This window comes from Heteronotia binoei, chromosome 5 (genome assembly GCF_032191835.1).
Source record: "Heteronotia binoei isolate CCM8104 ecotype False Entrance Well chromosome 5, APGP_CSIRO_Hbin_v1, whole genome shotgun sequence".
Classification (NCBI taxonomy): Eukaryota; Metazoa; Chordata; class Lepidosauria; order Squamata; family Gekkonidae; genus Heteronotia; species Heteronotia binoei.
This window is the reverse complement of record NC_083227.1, coordinates 85,462,824-85,481,941: the sequence shown is the minus strand read 5'-3', so window position 1 is coordinate 85,481,941 and position 19,118 is coordinate 85,462,824. Positions and strand designations below refer to the sequence as shown.

At 39.9% G+C, this 19,118-nt stretch overlaps 1 protein-coding gene across 1 annotated transcript in view; it reads right to left on the bottom strand.

The window, feature by feature from the left end:
* DNAH12 (dynein axonemal heavy chain 12) overlaps positions 1 to 19,118 on the bottom strand; it is a 194,923-nt gene that overhangs the window by 128,844 nt on the left and 46,961 nt on the right. Inside the window, exons 26-37 of the mRNA XM_060239731.1 lie at positions 18,657 to 18,896; positions 16,318 to 16,563; positions 13,075 to 13,194; positions 11,855 to 11,964; positions 11,064 to 11,247; positions 9,041 to 9,181; positions 6,974 to 7,057; positions 6,702 to 6,890; positions 4,020 to 4,139; positions 3,565 to 3,753; positions 3,103 to 3,254; positions 1,400 to 1,538 (exon numbers count right to left, since the gene is read on the bottom strand). Coding sequence (XP_060095714.1) covers positions 1,400 to 1,538; positions 3,103 to 3,254; positions 3,565 to 3,753; positions 4,020 to 4,139; positions 6,702 to 6,890; positions 6,974 to 7,057; positions 9,041 to 9,181; positions 11,064 to 11,247; positions 11,855 to 11,964; positions 13,075 to 13,194; positions 16,318 to 16,563; positions 18,657 to 18,896 — 1,914 coding nt within the window. The remainder of the gene's footprint in view (positions 1 to 1,399; positions 1,539 to 3,102; positions 3,255 to 3,564; positions 3,754 to 4,019; positions 4,140 to 6,701; positions 6,891 to 6,973; positions 7,058 to 9,040; positions 9,182 to 11,063; positions 11,248 to 11,854; positions 11,965 to 13,074; positions 13,195 to 16,317; positions 16,564 to 18,656; positions 18,897 to 19,118) is intronic.

Below are 19,118 nucleotides of genomic sequence, written 5' to 3'. Positions count from 1 at the left end.
TTGATTAAAACTAGGCCATGCAACATATAAAACATACAAAACAAATATTACATGTTTTGTAATAAAAGTGCCATTTTAAGGCAATCTTTCATGACATTAACAGTAGGGGGCAAAGGTAGGGGGGCAAAAGTGCTCATGGAGCCAACTGAACTTTGCATTTGTGCAAGTCCAAGATACACCAGCATAAGGGCCAGTTACAATGGTACAGGCTCCCAGTGCTACTCCATTGCTCTTGGGTGCCAATGGAGGCCAACAGCAGCTGCCTGTTAGCACAATCAAGGTGCAGGCCCCCCATGCCAGCATGGTTGTGGGTGGTTTGGGGAATGTGGCCAGAATCAGTTGACTTCCTGAACTCTTTCAACCTGAAATGCCCCCTGACAGAGGCAGGAAGTTATGGTAACAAAAAACATGGCATGGTCCATAGGTACCAAATGAAATTAAAAATTAAGCTGTCGTTTCCCCCACTACAGCCACACCAGTTAGGCACAGAGGAGCTCAGGGTGCCTACTACAGGTTTGGCCAATTACCTCCCTTCCTTGATCAGCCAAGCCCCCTTCCCAACATCCAGTCTTGGCCCCCTACCCTATAAAAACTTCAACCAGACCATCCTTACTACTCAGTAGTTAGGGTGCACAGGACAGCACTCTGTCTCAGAGTTGCCTGCTGTGCAGCCTTCAAATAATATTTTAAAACAAAGTCCACTGGGGGGAAATTGGTCCTGAAGATGTCCAGATACATAACAAAAAGACACTCTTCCCAGGCATGCAGCAGAATCCAAAGCACAGACCAGAGCAGCAGCACAGCAAGCATAATCACAACTTCAAAAAAGCTAGCGCTGAAATGGCGTCAAATTGCAGGGCAGGCCTACTTTTTATCCTCTTTGTCCATGCCCAGACAGCCATGGGGAGCTGTGAGAGACTCATCACAGTAGGGCAGACAGTTCTAGTGCTCTCCCTAACATCTGATCCCATTGCCTAGGAGATCTGCCTCTCTCCCCTATCCCTCCTGAAGCCCAGGAAATTTTTTTCAAGGGAATAAAAAGTCTTGGAAGCCTTAAAATGTCAGTCCCAGATGCTTCCAAGTACTTTCAGAAATTCTGACTGGACATCCCAAACCCCAAGAATGTTGCCTTGCATGCTGTCCCAGAGAGGTTCATGACATGCAGACTTTGAATAATGACAGGAACGGGGGAAGCCTCCTCCAGAGTCAGCACTTCTAGCGCCTACCATGGACCTAAGCAGCAGCAATAAGAACAAAAGTAGGTCAGAGGGCTCTGAATCTAAGTGATGGTGGCAAGAATGAAAAAAGGCTCCTACTTCACCCTCCCCCACCTATACGAGCTGCTGCCACTGCAGTTAATACAATATGCAAAGTGATTCCAATGATAGTTCTTACCAACCTGGGTCTGATTAGCACTGGTGCGAGCTGAAAAATTAACAAAGAATGGGAAGTAGCATTCCTTCTCTAAATGGTTCATTAGCTTGTCCTTCACATACACAGATTTCCCAGTTCCTGTTGGTCCCACAAAAAGCAATGGTCTTTGAAAGAAATTAATGTTTGTATTAATATCTCATTATTGAGGTAGCCTGACATTACAAATAAATAAATGGATAATTGTAGCATTTTATTGCAATTATGTGTAAGTATGTCTCTCATTTTTTAAGATAGATTAAGGTTGGCAGCCATGTTGGTCTGAAGTAATCAGAACAAAATTACAGGCCAGTGGCTCCCTTAAGACCAACAAAGTTTTATTCAAGGTGTGAACTTTTGTGTACAAGCACACTTCATTAGACAAAGATGAAGTGTGCTTGCACACGAAAGCTCACACCTTGAATAAAACTCTGTTGGTCTTAAAGGTGCCATTAGACTCTAACCCTGTTCTCTTTTTTAAAGTTGCCTATTCGTGTAAAAAGAAATATACATGAAAAGGGATGTATAAGTCCAAAATATTAAGCCAAACTTGATTATATGTGATATGAGCAGCAACATGCTGGTAACACATAAAACTTGAGTTGTGCATAAGTTTCAATACTTCTGGATACTCTGAACAACATCTATATAGGAGGTAAATTATAGCCCTGAGTCTGGTGCTTCTTATCTCCTAAACCATGATTAAGAAATTAGAAGCAGCAGGGCTTTTTTTAAGCAGGAATGCACAGGAATGCAGTTCCGTCTGGCTTGATGTCAGGGGGTGTTGCCTAATATGCAAATGAGTTCCTGCTGGCCTTGTTCTACAAAAGGAACACTGAGAAGCAGTCATCAGGAATGCAAGATCCCTCCCTTATACATTCTTCTTCTCAGTACAATTTCCCACAAAAGTGTTGGCTTGCAAACTGTTTATTTTGGCTCCTTCGTGTGTGTGCGCATGTGTGTTCACGTTCATTTAGCAGAAGTGCAATTGCTGGGGCATCAGGAAAAGAAGATTGTATTCAGGGGAATGGCACTGCTGTATTTTTCTTTATTTTATGGAATGGGAAAGTCTCCAGGTATTCTGAGTTGGACCTGGCAACCCTGGGCCCATAAGCAACTGGCTGTCTCCTGCTTCCTTCTCCTGGTTGCTAATGCATCTCCAAGCCTCTCCGAGGGGGAAGGAAAAAGAGAGCACACGCACATGCACATGCACCAGATAAAAGCTCTTTCCTGCTTCTTTCACTGGGGCTGCTCTCTTCCAAGCCTTTCTTCCCTCTTTTGGGGAGGAAGGAAAAAGAGAGCACATGTCTGCACACCAGAAAAAATCTCCCTGCCCTCTCTCCTGCTTTCTACACTGGGGCTGCTGCTGTATTGCCAAACCTGTCTTCACTCATTTGGAGAGAGAGGGAGGGAGGTGGAAGGAAAAAGATAGAGCATGCAAGAAAAAGAAGTCTCATGGCACCTTTAAGACCAACAAAGGAGCACAAAAAGAAGGGGCACAAAATTAAACCTTCTTTAATATAGAAAGAGTACATATCAAAGTCTATTTCTTATGATTTTAATAACAGTACAGCAATGGCATGCACCAACGTATTAATGCAACTGAAAAACTCTAATTTCTTCAGGTATTGAACAAGCCTTCCTATCAAGAATGAAGCTAATCTCACTTTTACAGGAAGCAATTTATCTTACTTTCCATGTTTAATGCACATATCCATTAAATAGGTGTATCGGACTGTGTCCATTGTTGGGACTATAATGTCTTGAATCTTAGCATTTTTATCACTGTAACTGATATTCTTAATTAACTCATTCCAATGTACCCAGCGACCTTTGCCTTTCAGCTAAGAAGAAATACAGGAAAAGTTTCATGAAAGATACAATGCTAACAAAAGACATTCAAAATTGTTCATCACAACTTAATATTTTAGCAGAGATTTTCTTTGTACTGGCACATTTATTTGAATATGTAATTCTTTTTATTGAGGAATAATAGAGGTATCAAAAAGATTTCCAATACATATGTAACTATTCACAATATCTGAAAATTACTTATGAATTTATACTTTTCCCTTCCCCTTTTTCCCTTGTGTATCCCACCTTTTTACAATTTCATTATTCAAATATCTATTAATTCTATAATTGGTTACATACCTCAAACATATAATCATACACAACCCCTCTGTCTTCAAACAGAATTTCCCATTTACCCACAGCTGCTGGAATTGGATGGTCTTCCAGTTTTCCTGCTAGAATATCTCTCACAAATATATCAAACAGATTCCGGCTATCACTATCACAAGTTCCACCAATGGACCAAACCATAGAGAAAGCAAAACAAGCCTTACATTAAAGAGAGAGAGAGAAAGAGAGGGTAACAGCCATTATTTAATTATACTATATATTTTTGCTATCCAACACTCAATTATTCTAATTATATACTCATGCTAAATTTTAATTTTAAATACTTTGAAAAATGTGCTTATAGCTGTTATAAATTAATCTAGCTACCTATTTTGGAATATTCATTGTAAATATGCCAGCATGAAACAATGGAATTTTCCAAGAGAAGCAAAACTGTTAAAAGATATAGGTAACATCAGACAAACCATAATCCATCTGCGGATGCTTTTATTGTTAGGATCCTTTTCCACAACATCACAAATTAGCATTTCAAAAAGCCGAGTAAGAGATACCACGTTATTGCTATTGCTGGTGGGGACCAGTTCCTGTCAGAGGGGAAGAATAAAAAATAGAATGTGTGAATGATAGATAACAGAGGTACATATTTCATACATATTTTTATACATTTCTACATGTAAAAAACAGTAAACTACAATTCATAACTATTATATAATCTAGCTGCCAGTGTTCCAAACATTCTATAATGCAGAATGTTATTTGCCTTGTTTTCTGACCAAGTGAAGATGGTTTCCTTTGTAATGACTTATGTACTACCTCAACAAATAAAGTTTTGTCTTTAGAATATGTGCTGATTTCTTAAGCTATACTTTAAACAGGCCTGGTGCTAGGGCCTCAGGTGCCCCAGGCTGGCACCTGCCCCCACGCCCGCCCGCCCACCCACCCACACCTGCCCCGCCGTTGCACCCCCACCCGCAGGGAGAGAAGGCATGGTGGTTCAGGACAGGAAGGAAGGGCGGGCTCCAGGTGAGCTGTGCCTGCGCTCTCAGAAGCAATCTGAGACTGCCCTTCTTAGGGCAGTCTCGGAGCGCCTCCAGGAGTGCACTTGCAGGTGTTCTCCTCCAAGCTCAGTTTCCCTTGCAAGGAAAGCTTGGCTCGGATGAGAGCAGCTGGGAGGGGCCAGGCTCACTCTTTGCCTGAGCTTGGAGGAGAAGGTGCCCACCTGGTTGCTCTCGCTTTGAAAGCATGAGCAGCCAAGCAGGGGTGGGAGTGTTCTTCTCCTCTGAGCTCGGCTTCCCTTGCAAGGGAAGCCAGGCTTGAAGAAGAGCACTTCCGATGCGCCATCCAGCTGCTCTCAGATTGAGAGTGGGTGCCTAGTGACACCTTGTCGGCCAGGTGATGCCCTAGGCCACCGCCGATCTCACCTACTCCCACATGCCAGCCATTACTGTAAAGACCTGGTGGTATCATAATATATTCAAAAATATGTTAGTAAATATAGCCCATTAGTTCCATATCGGCTTTAAGGGGTAGGTTCTAATTTGGTTTTGAGCTATGGATTGTTAATTAAAATGTTGGCACCATTGTTTACTGATATTGGCCATTTTCACACAGGTTATTTGCCTTGGATCAATGCTTCTGAAATTTGGGTTTTCCCCTCCTTGCTTCCCCATAGCATTGTGGTACATCTGTGTACCTCCTAGGTAGGGTTGCCAGCCCCCAGGCCCAGCAGCATAAAACCCCCACCCCAAACAGGGATGTCACCAACGCAATTACATCACTTCCAGCTGATGTCATCATGTTGGGGACATCACATGTGACTTCCCACCTACCCCTAAAATACTCCCCAAATCCCCCCACCATAATGAAGAGGGAACCTAGTAACCTTACTCCTAGGGTTTCCCTGACTTTTCTCCAAACTTTCCCAAACCTTCTTTATCTGAAATTTTGGAAAAGACTAGCAAAAAAATATGAATGGCTGCTGCGTGGGCTGGAAAATTCAGATTTCTTGGCTCTATTCCTGCAGCGGCCATTTCTTCCCCCTGTTAATTTTTCTGTTGTTTAAGATCAGTAACTGAATAATGTTATTATGTCAAAGTAACGGTAAAACAACGTCTGTAACAGGTTCTCTGAATTCCCAGCTTTCATTTTTAAAAGTAAGTCTCTTGTGTCTAAGCCTGTAGCCACTGGAGAGGGGGGCAATGCCCCCCCCCCATTGATGAGTACTGTCCACGCAGGAAAACAACAACAAAAGTGAGATGCTCATGAGATTTCCAAAATGACCCCAGGCACAGTCAGGGAAGCTTCTGTCTCATTTTCTTTTTTTCCAGGCTAAAAAATAAATTGGTTTTTAAAAATGCAAAATCAAGTACATTTTCAAAAAATTAAATTAAATTGCAAAATGCAATAGAGAGTCAGAGATCCCATCTGACTCAAGTAGAGGAGGAAACTAGTAGAGTCATGAGGGTGGCAAGGGAGGAGGAGCAGACCACAGCCCTCTGCCCCCTTGAAGCTGAGTCCTCTTTCCGTTCTGCTGGCTACGGATGGAGGAACTGTTCTGACAGCAGCTTTCTACTCTCTTATTTCTCTCTCTCTCTCTTTCTCTCAGCCCTGCCCCACAGGATTTCCCAGTGCCCCACCAGTCAAAGTTTTCTGGCTACATCCCTGCTTGTACCTTTCATTGCAGATTGAGGTTCGTGCTTTGGTGTTTTCACAAACCCCAAACTTCCACTTCACAAACCGACCTGCTTTGTGCCAAACTTGGGTTTGTGAGCCAGTTCATGCCCTTCCTATTGTGGAGATATAAGCAAAAGGGCATACCTAGGCATTGAAAAGGGCTAGAAAATTAACTATTTAAAAAAATTAAAGTTAGGAATTCAGAACCTGATAAACAGACGTTATAACAATATTCAGTTGTCAGTTTAAAACAATACAAAAGCCTTGGTGGTGTACAGCTGCTGGGGGCAGAGGAACCTTGGGGAAACTTGCTGTGTGGCACCTCAATTGTCACTGAACCGTACTGGCAATTCCAACACGTGCTTGTCCCTGTGTGGAATACCCCACTGTGTGGAATACATCAGTAATTTATACACAGACATTGCAACAGAAACCTGAAGTCACTGTTTTGTAGAGAATGCAGCCCAAACTACCTTGCAACTTTTTTGGCGAAGTCTTAATGCAGGTGGTACTAGCCAGGTAAAAAGTGCTTGCAGAAGTTCTTGGTACTCCTTTTGGTTCAGGGGTTCAGGCAGTGTGTTCAACCAAGATGTTACAAGTGGCATCCAACCAAGCTGTAAAGGTTCCAAGTATATCATGCCACAACGACTGACAGTAGCTGGCTATAGCAGAATAAGAAAGGTATTTTTAAAATCTCATAATATTTCCTACTTCAGTCAGCTATTTAAATTAAGTTTTAACCTACCGAAGCCTGTGACAGATCCATTGCTTCAAAGATGAGACTCATCTGCGCTGACATCTGAATGATTTCTCCACTCATCAAACAAAGCTTAAAGAAAATGTTTATCATACATAAAACATAACACAAATTTGTTGTACTAGCTCTGCTCTATTTTAAATTTATTTGATAAACAAAAGTATAAGAACTGAATATTGGACCTACAGTACTAGTTCCTGGCTCCCAGTGGCTAGTACTGGAGGCTTTTTACAAGCATGCATAGGATAGTTATCGTATAACACATAATCTCATATTCTAATAGCCAAGTTGCCAAATCTTTGGATACTTAAATCTGGTGACTAGAACGGCTGGAGCCCTTTTCAGGCCGGTCCCCTGGGGAGGGAGAGAAAGAGCCAGAGCTTTCTTTGCCTAGTTCCCTGGATCCCACAGGAGAAAACAAAAAAAGAACCTTTAAGACCAACGAGTGCTAATGTTTTAAGCATGTTTTATTTTAAGGGGTTTTTTTTATAAAAGTCTTTAATTGTGTTTGTCTGTGTCCTTTATAAAGTTTATATCTCTGCTACCTAATCTTAAATGGGTACACACATGGCCCAGCCCAACATGGCCCAGCCAAACAAGGTCTCATTTATGTCAGATCCGGCCCTCATAACAAATGAGTTTGACGTCCCTTAGTTACAGCTTCAGAGTAGGGTCTGGGAGGTCCAGGTTCAGATCCCCATCTTGCTGTGGAAGCTTACTGAGTGATTTTGAACCGGTCACATACTTTCAGCTTAATCTACATAGCTAGGTTGGCTGTTGGATGGGAAGGAGATAGGGTTGCTAACTCCAGTTTAGGAAATTCCTGAATATTTGGGGGTGGAGCCTGGGAAAGGTGGGTTTGAGGAGGGAAGGGACCTCAAAAGGGTAAAGTGCCATAGTCTCTACTCTCCAAAGCAGCCATTTCCTCCAGGAGCCCCCTATGGTTGTCAGCCTCCAGGTGGGGGCTGGAGATCACCCAGAATTATAACTGATTTCCAGATGACAGAGATCAATTCTCCTGGAGAAAATGTTCTCCTTTGAAGAGTGCAGTCTATGGCATAATACCCAGCTGAGATTGCTTTGCTTTCCAAACTTTGCCCTCCCCAAACTCCATCCTCAGATCTCCAGGGATTTCCCAACATGGAGCTGGCAACCTTAATGGGAACTGATCTCTGTAGTTGGGATATCTATTGCCTGTAGGTTGGCAAGTATAGAAAGAGAGAAATGGGCTATGGGGGATTTCAGGAAATAGGAAATAGCGGGGAAGGGGAAAATAAGATGCCTCCTGCAAGTCCTTGCAGGTTCCGAATTGTCTGTTGCTAATTCCCAGTTTCTGTCAATCATGAATGTGGGTCTCCTGATTACCTTAACTCTTCATCATCTTGAACCTAGGATCAATGAAGGTATAGGAGTTCCAGTATTTTTTATTTTTAACATCAGGTTAAATTCCTTGAACAAATTTGTTACTGCTCTTAGCCATCTACAAGAGGAAATCTGTGACAACTCATTTGTTATTCCTACTATTCTTCCCTTCTCCCAATCACCATCATCACCTTCCCTTATCCTGCTTGCCATTGCCTCTTCCACTCATTTCCCTGCCACTCTCTGTTGCAAGTCCCATTATTAGCTCTGAGCTGCCTCCAAACTCCCACACCATATCTCTCAGAAAGCGTCATGATGTACACTGCAGGTGCCACAGAAACCTGGCCAAGTTCCTGCTAAAAATTTTTTTTAACATCTGTGATTGTGAAAATCATAGAATCAGAGAGTTAGAAGGGACCTCCAGGGTTATCTAATCCAACCCCCTGCAAAATGCAGGAAATTGACAAATACCTCCCCACCCTCCACTCCCAGTGACTTCTGCTCCATGGCCAGATGATGCCATGACAAATTTTACCCCCTTCCTTTTTAATCATTTATTTTTTTCTGAAAACATGGTATTTTTTTCCAGGTTTTAAAACCTTAAATGATAGCTGCAGCTGACACTGTTAGACAGATTTCACTATTTGCATGTCCCAGACCTTGGCCAAAGGGCAGTGATTCACACAGCATTACCTTTTTGTTGTCATCCAACACCGTGTTCATGCTTTCTATCCACAGGGTATCAATAGGACCATCAAAAACAACCCACTTACGGTCAGGTGTGTCAGCTAAAGCAAATTCTCGAAAAGTGTTGGCAACAATGCCATCTGTCCACTAAAATAAAACAAAAAAAAATTTAACATTTTCAGCAAACATCCAATTAGATCATTTTCTGAAGTTCATTTGAAGTGGTCAACTGTTCCAGTAACTGGAACCTTAATGGGAACTGATCTCTATAGTTGGGAACAGTAAATGGAACAGGTAAAAGGTTTATAAAAATAATTACCTAAAACAAGAAAAACATCTAGACATTTTTTTTTTTAATTCTAGACATTTGCTATCTGCATGTTGACACATACATACCATAAATACATACCATAATATTATGATAGATCCAGGTAGGCAGCCATGTTGGTCTGGAGCAGAAGGACAGATTTTGGGTTAAGTGGCACCTTTAAGACCAACAGAAGTTTAGCTTTCATGTACATGCACACTTCTGATTAAATGTTTGTTGATCTTAAAGGTGTCACTGGACTCAAAATCTCTTCCATAATGTTATGAGTTACTCGACACTGAGTACTCTGACATTTAGTACCAGGAGTACCTTAAGTTCAAAAATGATTTTTGATGGTCCTGATGCATCACAAAAATGAAGAGGAACTTATTTAATTAACATATTGCCCTTACTTCTTGTGAAGTGTTCTTTAGGCTCAGGTCAGAACCGATTTATTTTATGTGATTGACTATACTTTATGCTGTTTATTTTATTTATCTGTATCACTGAGGAAGGTGTTAGGCTATAATGTGTCTGGTTTTAATGAAATGTGAATTAAAGTTATGATTTTTTTTACATATGTAAACCTCTTATTTGTTTTGTTAATAAGCCTTGCCTCAGTCTTCTTGATTACGTGGTCTTCCCAGATTGAAGTTTTTTCTCCCCCCTTTTCTTTTCTCCCCGCCTTCCCTTTTTGTCTCAATATACACAGAATCCAAGGTAGCCTGGAGAATATAAATTCATTCAAGGAATTTCATACATTGTCTGGTCACACTGACATTGTACATGGCATACCGTCTTCCAAACAAACATAGGTTATCTATGAATGGCTGTTAGCCATTAAGATCAAGTGAAAACACAAGGTTAAGTGGTAACAAGCCAATGCAGACCAACCGTTGGAAGGCAACAGCGAGGGAGGACTACAGTTTCCTTTCTCTTCCTGGGGTCTAATTAGATGAAACTGTACTGTACCATACTGAACTGAAGCTGTACTGAGGAGAATCCCAACCCAACTTGCATTTAATGAGTGAGCACGCTCACCTTCAAAACAGGCTCATGAGCAGCTGCAAAAGAAGCTTTGTAATTGCCTCCCTTTCACCCAGCTTGCTTTTGTGAGCTGAAGAGGGCTGTGGGAGGTGGACTGTTTGTCTTAATGCCAGTTCACATGTCTGCCCCGAATAAACCCCAACTCAACTTGTGTTTAACTTCTCCTTTAACCAAACCTCTGGTTGGTTGTCTTTGTAGAAAACAGGATGATGGACAAGATAGATGCTTTGCGAAGTGGCAGTAAATTGTAATATTTTTAAAGAGCTTTTGGCCAAGGCCTCTTTTTGTTGACTTTTGTGTTATGCTGGTATTAGACTGTTCTGGTGAGAGATAAGTATGGTTGATAAGCCATTTAACTGGCATATAGATGTATCATATATTTTTAAAATTCAATAGTGTTATGGTTAGTAACATGTTGTAAATTGCTTTGATACTCAGCATGTTCACTAGGAAAAGCAATCTAAAAGTATTTTAATTATTAATTAATATAATAATAATGGCTTACTTATGTTAGTTCTTAATTAATGAATACAATATCTAATGCTTAATAAGCCTAATCCTTCTCTCAAATGCATTCAGTTTTTTAGAGATGCATATATCTATTTAAGGGTTCATATGGTTTTATCACTGTAAGGATTTTTATGTGTGCAAATAATCATGTCTTAAATACATCACCTCATGAGATACTGGATCAAATCGCCCAAAAAGTTGACCCATAGTAATAGCTTTCGGATTCACAGTTCTATATATGACTTTTTCTTCTTCCCCATACCCACGTTGATTCATGAGTATAAGTGTATCTGCTAATACATGCAAAACTTTGGTCTTTCCAGCAAAAGGTTCTCCTACAAGCATAAAACTGAAAAATTAAAAACAAATGTTGAGTATTTTCCTTTCAGCAGAAATGTTAATTGAACTGTCTATTCACATAACAAAACGTGAACACATGCTTAACCATTTATTACCATAAAAGCTAAAATGTTCAGTTCCCTGAAGAAATTCTGGAGGACTGAGATGGCAAGAATATAAGTAATTTTTATTGTATTATTTTTACCTGCTACCATTTTAAAGAGGCATACACATGTTGTATGTATGAAGCATTTCTTACTTATAAAAATAAAATGATCATATCATGTATCACACATAATGCACTAGCCCATCTAGCTCAGTTTCAGATCTCCAGGATCCCAGGCAAGAAAAGCACACACCCACACCCTTTGAGATCCCTTAACTGGAGATGTCAGAGACTGAACCTAGGACCTTCTACATGCAAAACGTATTCTATCACAAACCACAGTTTCTTGCCCCAAACAGAGAAATCCCTGTGAATTCATCCTGGCTTTAATCCAGCATGCAATTACACATTTAAGCCTCATTGTCCAGAATGAGACTTTTAAGTATGCATTTATTCCTGGGCTACATTTAAACCCACATCTATAACATTTCTTACAAATATACTTCCTTACCCGTGCCTGACTATCATCATTTCATAGGTCTGTATCATCTTTTCTAAAAACACTTTAACAGGTTGGACATTATGGGTTTTACAGCATTCATTTGCACATTCTAGAAAATCCTGAAATATAAAAGTAAAAATATGATTAATAAATATTTTACAATGATATTATTCTTTAACTATTAAGCTAGTAAGATCTTATTTTCTGTCTGCCTCTCTCATATATACACACACAAATTATGTTTCATTAAAATGCTGACTTTAAGCATTTATCAGTTTTTCTAAAACTACAAATGGTATACTTCAGTCACTGGCTCATCTTGCTGACATAATGGTAATTCTGTTGGTGAAGAAAGGGAGCAATTTTGCTTATTCATCTGAATCCTGATGCAGCATTTGGGGACTGCAGCATTGTCCCTTATTATTAATATATTTGATGATGATAATCTGAATTAAATTAATTAGTGAAATAACAGAACAGTACATGTTACATACAGTGTTCCCTCTAAACTGAGTTAGCATGAGCTAGCTCACAGATTTTTAGCCTCCAGCTCACACATTTTTGTCTTAGCTCAGGAAGGATGACCCCAGGGCACACTAATTTATGCAGTAGCTCATAACTTTAATGCCAGTAGCTCACAAAGTAGAATTTTTGCTCACAAGACTTTGCAGCTTAGAGGGTACATTGGTTACATATGAAAATACTTTTTCACATTTACAGGAAAATTTTGGAATATACTCATCCCTGGCAAAACATGTATTGCCAGATTACACACACACAAAACAGAGAGAGAGGGTACTTAGTAGGACATCAGCAAGAAATAGAATGAAAATGCTCATGGAGGGCATCTAGTCTGTTTATTCTAAAACAGTGGAAAAGTAGCTGCCATGGGTCTTGGTTATTCTTTTTGATCAGTAAAATGTTCTAAAGCCAGTGGAAGACTGAAGAAAATGAAACTTGTGATGCTTCATAACATAATTAAAAGCTCTAATAAGACAGATGTCAGATAATTGATCTATATACTAAAAGACTGCATAAACGATAAAAACTGGGTCACAATTTTATAACAGATTGATTCTGATGGATGTATAGCATGACTTTGAAATGATGTTCACTGTCATACAAAAACAATAATATGATATCATTACACAATTAGAAATAATCAGCTACTCTAACTAAAACTGGCAAATACTGAATTAATAACTGTAGAACAATTCAAATGTACTCACCTTGTAGTCAGCTTCAGGGAGCTTAATACTAGGGAATAAATCACTTGTAATGCCCATAAAGAGAGGTATGTCATGCGACAAAAATTTGGGCTCATTTACATCCTTGATAGATCTGAGAAGCTGAACCAAACAACAAAACAGCAGAATTATACAGAAAGTAAATTCCAGTTATATTACAACTATGACTTTAATGAGCAACTAAAATCAAGTTTGCATAACATACAGTATATGCTGCTAGTATTTTTTTCCCCAAAATTGAAATTCATACACATGAAGCTGTCTTATACCGAATCAGATCACTAGCCTATCAAGGCTTATATTGTCTATTCTGAGACTGTTAACTTTCATACTGATCAGTTCTTGCCCAAACAGACTAGGAGAACATCACGTGCCACAGCAATCATTATTTAAATGCTAGATGGCACCACTTTCCATAAGAACCTTTTCTTCTCCAGTTTATCTTCACAATTACTGCTCTGTTTATGTAAATCTTCAATTTACTTTTAATACATCTACCTAATTACTTCAGGCATCTGATGAAATGGATTTGATCCATGGTAGCTTATGCTACAATATGCGACAAGATTCTTTGTTGTTTCTCTAGTACTTTTCCTCCTAATCCCCTATAATTCAACATGGAAATAATTAATTTAAATGGGCCAGCTTTGTCTACCTTTGCAATTGGTTCTCATCTTCCATTAATTTGAATGAAGTAGAGGAGAGCCAGGAGACATAAGAAAAAAAGAGTCATGCTTTAGGCTCCATTTAGAAATTAGTATAGGCTCACTGAAAATGATGAGACAATGTGCAACTACAATACAAAAGGCCAATGCTATGACGGGGATTATTAGGAAGGGAAGGGAAAACAAATCAGCCAGTATCATGATGCCCCTGTATAAATCAATGGTCACCAAACCTCAAAAAAGATATTATAGCATTGGAAAAAGTGCAGAAAAGGGCAACTAGACTGATTAAAGGGTTAGAACAATTTCCCTATGAAGAAAGATTAAAGTACTTGGGGCTCTTTAGCTTGGAGAAAAGATGATTGAGAAGTTTACAAGATTATACATGGGATAGAGAAGGTAGAGAATGAAGTACTTTTTCCCTTTCTCACAATACAAGAACTCGTGGACACTCAATGAAATTGAGAGCACTCAGGTTAGAACAGATAAAAGGAAGTACTTTTAGTTAGAACAGATAAAAGGGTGATTAACAAAAGGAATTACTGCCATTGGAGGTGGTGGCAGCTGAAAGCATAGACAGCTTCAAGAGGGGATTGGATAAATGTATGGAGCAGGTCCATCAATGGTTATTAGCAACAAGGTACAGATGGAACTCTCTGTATGGGGCAAGTGATGCTCTGTATTCCTGGTGCTTGGGGTGAGGGGCAACAATGGAAAGGCTTCTAGTGTCCTGGCCCTGCTGGTGGACCTCCTGATGGCACCTGGTTTTTTTGGTCACTGTGTGACAGAGTGTTGGACTGGATGGGCCATTGGCCTGATCCAACATGGCTTCTCTTATGTTCTGTTAGTGACTCGAAATTAGGCAAGAACATGGCTTGTTGCCGAAGACAACCTTCCTCTTTCCATCCTCTATTTTTATGTGAAGTTCACATAAACTTACTCAGCCAAGTTTCAGTTTATCATGACATCTGAATGCAAAGTTTAATTGCACCTTGTTACAGGCTTTTTTTGAGCAGGAACACAGTTCTGGCTGGCTTGGCATCAGGGCTGTGGCCTAATATGCAAACGTTCCTGTTGGGCTTTTTCTATAAAGAAGCCCTGAGTAAAACAATGGTGATGTCAGGGGTGTGGCCTAAAATGCAAATGAGTTCCTGTTGGGTTTTCTCTACAAAGAAGCCCTGTGTAAAACAATGGTGATGTCAGGGATGTGGCCTAATACGCAAATGAGTTCCTTGCTGTAATGTCCAAAAAGCCTAGTTCCTACCTCTTATTAGAAGTATATTTCTCCCTATTTATCTACAGGCTGAATTAAAAAATTAAACAATGGTACTGGGGAATTCCTTGAAAACATTTGGAGGAGCACAAAAAATGGTGATAACTGAGATCAGGAATCTTCACACAGTCATCAATAACTATATACCATTTGCTTTCATATCCTCCTTTTCTGCCAAATTCCTATGACTTAGTTACCTTTTAACTTTCTGACAGGGATACAAAAAGCAGTTGCAATTTTTTTTTTACTTCTTTTGTTTATTGGGCAATAAGTGATTAACAACTACCCACCGCTCAAGATCCATGTATCATAGAACTTTTTATGGATAAAAGGAAAACAGCCAAGATCTAGTAAAAAAGAGTGCTTGCCTTTAAAAATTAAACAAAAGTTCACTGCCACCTTAAACACTAACAACATTTATTTCGGTGGAAGTTATGAATCAAAGCACATTTCCTCAGAGGGTTTCTTTACAGCCCTACATGGCTTGGAACTGGGATATCTGAAGTATTATCTTCTCTCATATATTCCAGCTCATGAACTAAGATCACAGGAAGGGGTCCTCTTGATTGTGCCATAAACCAAAAAAGCTTGTCTGGTGAAAACAGGAGAGAGAGCCTTTTCAGTGGCACCCCCCTTGTTATGCAACAATCTCCCAAGGAGCCACATTTGGCTCCCTCAATCTCAGTCTTTGGGAGGGAGTTGAAGAGAGTTTTGTGCATGGCAGCATTCAATTAGTTCTTCTTTCTTTTGAAGGATGTTACTCCTGACATAACTGTAAACACTGCCTTATTTCTGTACTGGGCCAAAATGATTCGTCAAGACAAGGAACAGTTTTGTTGTCCCATTTAACTGTGATCTTATGTAAATGTACTTTAATCCTGATGTCCAGTATTTTAACCTATTTTCTGTTTTTCAACCCATTGTTCTTTTAACCTGTTTTTACATGCCATTAAAGGTTGATTGATTGATTGAAATAGTTCTTTTGTGCATGGCAGCATTCAATTAGTTCTTCTGCTTACTAGCAGTATTAAATTATTGATTTTAACTGGTGATTTTATGTATTGTATGTATTTTATTATTAGTTATACTGTAAGCCACGTTGAATTCCTGTAAGGTAGAAGGCAACTAGTAAATATTTTAAATAAAATAAAGTGAGCTGTGACTTATGAAATCTTATATTGAAATATTGTTTTTAATGTGTCACTGGACTTTTGCTTTATTTTGCTGTTAACGAATTCAGCTACCACTTTGCAGTGCTGTTAAATCTGTCACCAATGTGGAACCTACCAATATATCTTCATTCTCTAATGGGAATTTCAGTTTGAGGTTGCCAGCAGCTATTAGCACAGCTTTGACTGCACGCATTCCATAGTCATAATGGAACTGAGATGAGAGTTGTTCTGAGCATAATCTGTATGTCATTACTATTTTCACTGATAATGGCTTAGCATTCAGAAACCCATAAGAGTAAAGAGAAATTTCAGCAATGAGGGCATAGTTAGGAACCATCATGGCCACTGTTCGGAAAAGGACCTGAAATGCATATAAAAAAACATTGTAAGTATTATAATTTTGCAATAACAGCAGACAGTAACAACAAGCAATGTTTTGAACTCTCATCAGTACTAAAACTACCAAAAAAATGTAACCATTCCTCCCACAATCGCCTTTCTTATCTATAATTTAAAAACACAGGTGTAAATTCTGCCCACTCTGACCCATCCTATCTTTGACAAGTTGCTTAGTCAGAATGACCATTGATACTTAATGTGATGGGTAATTCTCCTCTGAGGACAGTGGGTATTTCCCACCCATCTTGGGTGTTTCCCACCATCTACCCAGGGAGACAAGAAACAGAAATTTTTTCTTCCTTTTCCTGTTGTGGGAACACCCATCTCTTCAGTTCGGGGAACTCCGAGAAGCAGTCCCATATAACAGTCTTACACTAACTAAGAAGGTAAACATTAAACTTGAATGATGCAGAAAAAACAACAGGTATAACTGTAAAGTGACAGAATAAACAGCAGATTAAAACAGGGCAGAATAGATAGAAAGAATGGAAGACAGTAAGCAATGTGAGTGGGAGGGCAACATGTCCTCCTGTCCTCAGAGGAGAATGGCCCCTCACTGTAAATGCCAATGGTCCTCCCTAGTCTGAGGTGGAAGACATCTTGGGTACTCCCAGAACAGTTATCTACATCTTGGATGGGATTTCGCTGTCTTCTGGAACCACATGCTACAACACTCTTCTGACAAACGCTGCATCTGCAGAGTTATAAACATTCAATTTGTAATGGCATACAAAGATAGACACTGAGGACCAGGTAGTTGCTGTGCACACTTCTTCCACCAAGCCATGTCTGTCAAATGCTGTGTTGGTGGCTGTGCTTCTGACTAAATGTGCAGTTATGCCTGATAGCACGTCCAGTTTTAGTGATTGATATGCCTCAGTAATGCATTGTTTGATCGCATAGTTGGTAGTTGATTTTGACATTTTCATTCCCAAGTTGGGAGGGGTGATGTTAATGAACAAGGAATCAGTCTTTCAAAGACTGTTCAGTTCTCACTAAATAGGCCTTGAGGGACCTATGGACATCCAGGTTGTGCCACAATTTTTCTTTGGGATGTTTTGGATCTAGACAGAAGGAAGATAGGTAGATTTCCTGTGATCTATGGAATCTGGAAGTGACCTTAGGCATAAAAGTAGGATCAGTGTGAAGCACCACTTTGTCCTTGTGAAACACTCTTTTAAGCGAGAGAGCCCCAAGCTCTGAAATGTGTTTCGCCATGGTCACTGCCACTAGAAAGAATCTTAGTCTTGAATCTTAGCCATTTTAAGGAAATGTCCTGCACTGGTTCAAAAGGCGGCTTCGTCAGGGTTGTTAATACTGTGTAAAGACACCAGATAGGAAACTGGTGCACCTGGGGAGGCCACCTGAGAGTAGGCCGCTTAAGAAATCTTAGAATGTGTGGGTGGTTAGGAAGGTCTATTCCATCAACTAGATGGAGCACTGATGAGAGGGCTGCCACCTGTCTTCATCAGGTAGCCAATTTGAGTCTGGATATGAGGCTGTCTTGTAAGAATTCCAAAATTGACTGCATAAGAGACTTCAGAGGGTTGACCACTTTTTTTCTGCACCCTCTGTGAAGAGCCTTCCCCGAGGCATTACAGATCCTGGTGGAAGGATCTTTTCTGGAAGCTAACAGGATGTCTGCTACCTCCACTGAGTACCCCAGGTTCAGGAAAGATGACTGTTTAACTACCAGATGGTCAGCTGAAACCATTCTGGGAGAGGGTGCCAAATGTCTGTGTCAGCATGTCTGGAGTGATTGATAAGTGCAATGGACAGGAGACTGCCATCTGCTGAACTGTGGAGAACCATGGACAGGGAGGCCACCATGCAGCCACTAGCAATAGATGTGCCCTTAGTTGTTGGACCCTTCTTAGAAGCTTTGGAATGACTGGTATTGGAGGAAAGGCGTATAGGACACCTTCGGAAAATGCTACCATGTACTAAAAACAGATTCCCACATGAAGGTACACAGATTTTGAAATGATTTTAAGACATATGCCTTACTGAGATATGGAATTACTATCAGTCAATATGTTAATTTTGCAATTTTACCTTCAGATTGTCAGGAAGTTCTGAGCGACCTGCATAACCTGGATTCATAGTAATAGCCACAAAACAGTTGGGATTAAGTTTTAGTTCTGTCCCTTCAAAATTAAATATCTCCAGCTTCAGCTGTATAGCTCTCTGGATGCAAAGAATCTGTTGAGCTACCACAGACAGCACTTCCAGCTCAATGCGATTGAATTCATCAAAGCAGGCCCAAGCACCAGAAGATGCAAGACCCTTGAAAAACTAAAAAATAAAATAAAATTGATAAGCTTGTAATCATATCCAACACTGATCAAAGGAAGTATTCTTATGCCTTGGAGACAAATATTTAACTTCTATATAGAGCACAATTAAATCTGTTTTCAAGAAAATCAACTTAAGTACTTCAGGCAAATAAAGTGGCTATAATGTGAGGTTTTGCCAAGTAACATCCGGATAGACTTCAGCTATGAATACATGTGGAAG